The 4,571-nt window shown below is 36.2% G+C and overlaps 1 protein-coding gene across 1 annotated transcript; it reads right to left on the bottom strand.

Moving 5' to 3' along the window:
- Window positions 1-2,881: 2,881 nt before the first annotated feature.
- Window positions 2,882-4,565, bottom strand: LOC103583941 (partitioning defective 3 homolog; the record flags this gene model as incomplete). The annotated part of the gene is made up of 2 exons (XM_008565114.1): window positions 4,523-4,565; window positions 2,882-3,270 (listed from the first exon to the last, which is right to left on the bottom strand). A coding segment is annotated over exon 2 (379 nt), but the record flags the coding sequence as incomplete, so codon positions are not given.
- Window positions 4,566-4,571: the final 6 nt, after the last annotated feature.

Here is a 4,571-nt window from a genome sequence, read left to right as displayed (position 1 = left end):
ACTGACTGAAACAGATTACTGACCTTCTCCTCTGACTTTATTAAAAAGCTAATTTCTATAAAAGAGCAGCGTATTTGAGAATGCCAAAATGGCAATAAATATTAAGAAATCATAATTATGGAAGCAAGTACATTGAGGCTATTCTACTTTGTCATGTTATATGACATAGTTTCAAAATTACGCCAGAGGATCATTATCCTGAAGGCTTCTCTTTTTAGTACTAAGAGTTGATCCCAGTTTTTGAAAAACTGCTGTCACTCAAAGCACATTAGTTCCTTTTGAACTGAGTTTAAAGTTTAACACTGACACCCTAGGTTTTTAGTTTACTTCATTAAAAAATCTTAAATGTAACAATAATTGGTAATATAATATTATATGCTAGCTACAATGATAGCTTGTTCAGTTTTCATACAATCATCATTACTAAAATATCTGTATTTAGTTCTAATCAAAGACAATCAGCATTCTTCACTCTTATAGAAAAAAAATGTGGGTTAAAAAAGAAACATAATGTAGCTAAGAACACACTCGATAATTCTGTCTGTAATAAAATCTACTGTAAATATTCTCAAGTTCAAGCGAAACATGCATTTACTTCTAGTCTGAAGTCACGTTAATGTGCCTGGACTGTTAACTTCTTAAATCTTCTGTGCCGAAGACCTGAATGGCATACTGTCTATATGAAATCTTAATTATTCTGCTGTGATGTTTCTATATGTCTCTGAGCTTTCGTAGAACTCTAATGACTTGCAATAACATTTATTAAGAAAGAATTCTAAATTATTCTCCTTTTGCAATATTAATTTGTATGAACTACAAAGGCTGGCTATTAGATGAACTTCAATACTATTAAAATATCAGCAATAACCCCTAAATCTGTAAGCTAAAAGTTCAAGCAATGACCTTTAAAAGAAAGATAAATAGATATCAATTTTCATTTAGCAAAGCCAACAAAACATTTTGCACTGACTGAAACAGATTACTGACCTTCTCCTCTGACTTTATTAAAAAGCTAATTTCTATAAGAGCAGCGTATTTGAGAATGCCAAAATGGCAATAAATATTAAGAAATCATAATTATGGAAGCAAGTACACTGAGGCTATTCTACTTTGTCATGTTATATGACATAATTTCAAAATTACGCCAGAGGATCATTATCCTGAAGGCTTCTCTTTTTAGTACTAAGAGTTGATCCCAGTTTTCGAAAAACTGCTGTCACTCAAAGCACATTAGTAGAGGATTGCCATGCGCAGAGAAACAAATTCCCTGAATGGAATTTCCCTCCTCTCCTCTCTTTTCCTCTCCTTTTGGGAGTGAGACAAGAAGCTCATTCTAGTACAGTCACAGAACTTCCCACATTTCATGGGAGGCCTCTAAGACTAGGACTTACACAGATGGAACACGCGAGGAGCCTGGTTTTTCACCTGAGTTGAATTGTTGGAGAAGGATCAGTTTGGCTTCTTAATGTCTGGCTTACGTTTATGTCCAAATGGTGCATATGGTAACCTGTTACTATCAGAAATGATTAAGCCCCAATATACCCAAGTTGTCTCCTGCTAGGTAGTTAACCTGCACTTGGTCTGTTGGTGGCACTGGCGACAGGCAAAGCGAGGGCCGCGCATCTCCATGTAAATGAGCCACTTGGAACTCATTTGTTAATCATTTCCTTTCCCTTCACTGCCCCCTGCCATATTCCTCTTCCATCTCCCTCTTCTCTAAGCACCAAACCACTGGTTGGCAAGACTGTGCCAGGGATCAGAAAAACCCCAATTTTATCTTTGTTACTGAAGGCGAAAATGATCTGCCATGTATATAACTTGTGGTTCACATAAAGTTCAATGAAAGAATATGATTTAGAAAGGAATTTGCAGTCTCAGAGTTTACAACCCTGTAAATGCTACCCCAAATAGAAAAAAACAATGGTCTGAATATCAGGATATGGAAAACATTCTAGTAAGAATCTGCTGCCAGCAGCCACGATACCTGAAGAAATCACCCAACCTCTTTCGGATTCATTTCCATCCAACTGCAGGAGTTGGTTAAGCTCATAAAAGGAGAAATCTTTTTTATAATGACACCATTTTGAAAGACATAATTTTAAAAGATACCAAAGACTTCAGCTAAAATTGATGATGAACAGCAAAAGTGTCTCTCAGTGCCTGGAGGGAACATGGGTTGGAAATCAGGAAGTCCAGTCCAGCAATTTTCTCTAAGCCATGGAGGACGTGAACTGGAAAAGCATGCTCCCAGTACACACAGATCCACCATCTATGGGAAGGGGCTACTTAAATACAATGGTACAAAGTGTATGAAGAACTAGCAATCCCCATCACAACCTCACACATCCCCTTAAGAAAGGGAAGCAATGTAGTATTCTGGAAAAGCAGCAGAGAAAGAGGCAATGGACTGGCTTCTCAGCAACCTACCACGAACCATGACAGCCCTGCCCAAATCAGTCACTCCCCATCATCAAAGCACTGGGCTGGAGGTGGACACCCTCTAAAGTCCTCTTTGAGAGCTGTCTTTGGACAGCAAGTGGGTCAATCAATAAAGTCAAATCCTCACTACTATTTTATAATAGTAATGTCCTAAGACCATTTTCATTCATTACCAAAAATTTTACTGCAGGGGTAACTGCTACCTTTTTCTCGCAAACTTAAATTTTAAAGTCTTATTCTTTGAACTTTCACATTTCAATTTCTACATAGAAAAATGAATTTGAAAAGGATAAAAATAAATTTTAAAATATATTAAGTAGCTTTTTTTTTAAAAAAGTATCTCAATTCTTTCACATAATAATGGGATAAAACTTGAGTGCTATTGGTTAGTTGAGTGACTTTTAAAATAAATTCCAAAAAACAAAAACAAGATAGGCCGTACCTTTCTTAAGCTGGATATTAAGCCTCTTGCCTATCTTTTTGGTGTTATAACCACTGCTTACATTTGTAGTAAATACATTCTGTGGTGTGGGAGCTGGAGCCGGAGCTGAGGGCGGTTTTCCAGAGGGGTGTGCACTGTGAGGTAGTCGTGGGTTTGAGTCTGTCTGCTCAGGCAGCTGGTTCGGTCTGGGTGCTCTCTGCAGTGTGTGAAGCCCTGCGCTGTTCACACTCCTGTTATCCATATACTGGCTGTCAGGGCTGAAGCGGCTAGAATAATAATTGTTCTTCTCACTTTGAGATAGCTGTTCATACTGCTCTTTATTTGCTGCAGGAACCACATGGAACCAAATGATGGGTGTACGCATGGCTTGGCGAAACATATGTTGTGCTCTGGGTTTGAGAAGGAAGAGAAAATTAGCAAATTAAGAATGGCAGACTAAAAGATATTATGAGCTTAATTAAGTATACTAATTAAGCAATAAGATCTGACAGACTTCAAACTGAACAGCAAAATTCTAATAACCCATTTAATCAATCAAGTTTGCAAGCTCAGATATAAGCATAGCTGTTTCTCCAAATATAAATTTCTCATTCTCTAAATAAAAATAGCAAAATTATCTATAGTTACGTATAAAATACTGTGCTTGCAACTGTAAATCATTAAACAATTTTAAGTACAATGGAGGTATAATTTCAATATTAATAGAAATCAAATCCAACCTCCTCCCTACAACATTATCCAATGCAACTTGTAAAAAATATAAAATTTCCTTATAGAGAGACCATTTGATTTTTCAAAGAAATAAATATCTTTATAAATAAACTTAGAAAACTACAGAAAGCAACTATTCATTACTTATCAGCAAAATTAACTCAAGTCTGTGTATGCAAAAATTTCCAGAACACCAATCTAGCTTCAATGATTCAAAAGGTTAAAAGCAGCACTTTATAAATAAACTTAGAAAACTACAGAAAGCAACTATTCATTACTTATCAGCAAAATTAATTCAAGTCTGTGTATGCAAAAATCTCCAGAACACCAATCCAGCTTCAATGATTCAAAAGGTTAAAAGCAGCAGGTCCCAGTGCTATCCCCATGACCAGCTGAGAGGCAGCTCCATCTCACACCAGTTCTCCAGTTAGGTCTCACCCCACACTTAAAAGTTCTGATCACTCATGCCTTGTTTTATAGGAACTGGCCAATTTTTATTTTTTTAATTGAATAAAAGCTTGAATCAGTATAAAGATAATCTGAGTATAACACAATATTGTGTTTCAAAGGAGCTTTCTCTGCTTATTTGTACTGAGATGTTACGTGCAAAGTTGAAGTATGAGTTAAAGTATAATAAAAATGAGCACACTGGTCAATATTCCAAAAGATGAGGAAGCAGCAAAATTATAAAGCCTAACTTTTCCATAATATTTTAAAAGAGCTTTATCATTCAGAGAGTATTTTGAAATACAGTCTAATGGTAGTAATTACCTTGAGTTTGACTAAATTTTTAAAAAGTATATAATGGCAAAAAATACTCCTTTCCAGTACACAAGAGATCACAGACATGCTGTTGGAAGCATTTCAATTGAATGCACTCTATCAGGGCTAAGGCGTGTAAGAGAGGCAGTGCAGCCAGTACACACTTACTGCTCAAATCTTCTGTTTCGAAGGTCACCACCATTAATCCTGACAATGC

Source organism: Galeopterus variegatus, unplaced genomic scaffold (genome assembly GCF_000696425.1).
Source record: "Galeopterus variegatus unplaced genomic scaffold, G_variegatus-3.0.2 Scaffold31192, whole genome shotgun sequence".
NCBI lineage: Eukaryota > Metazoa > Chordata > Mammalia > Dermoptera > Cynocephalidae > Galeopterus > Galeopterus variegatus.
The sequence above is the reverse complement of the archived record's forward strand: the minus strand, read 5'-3'. Positions and strand labels throughout refer to the sequence as shown.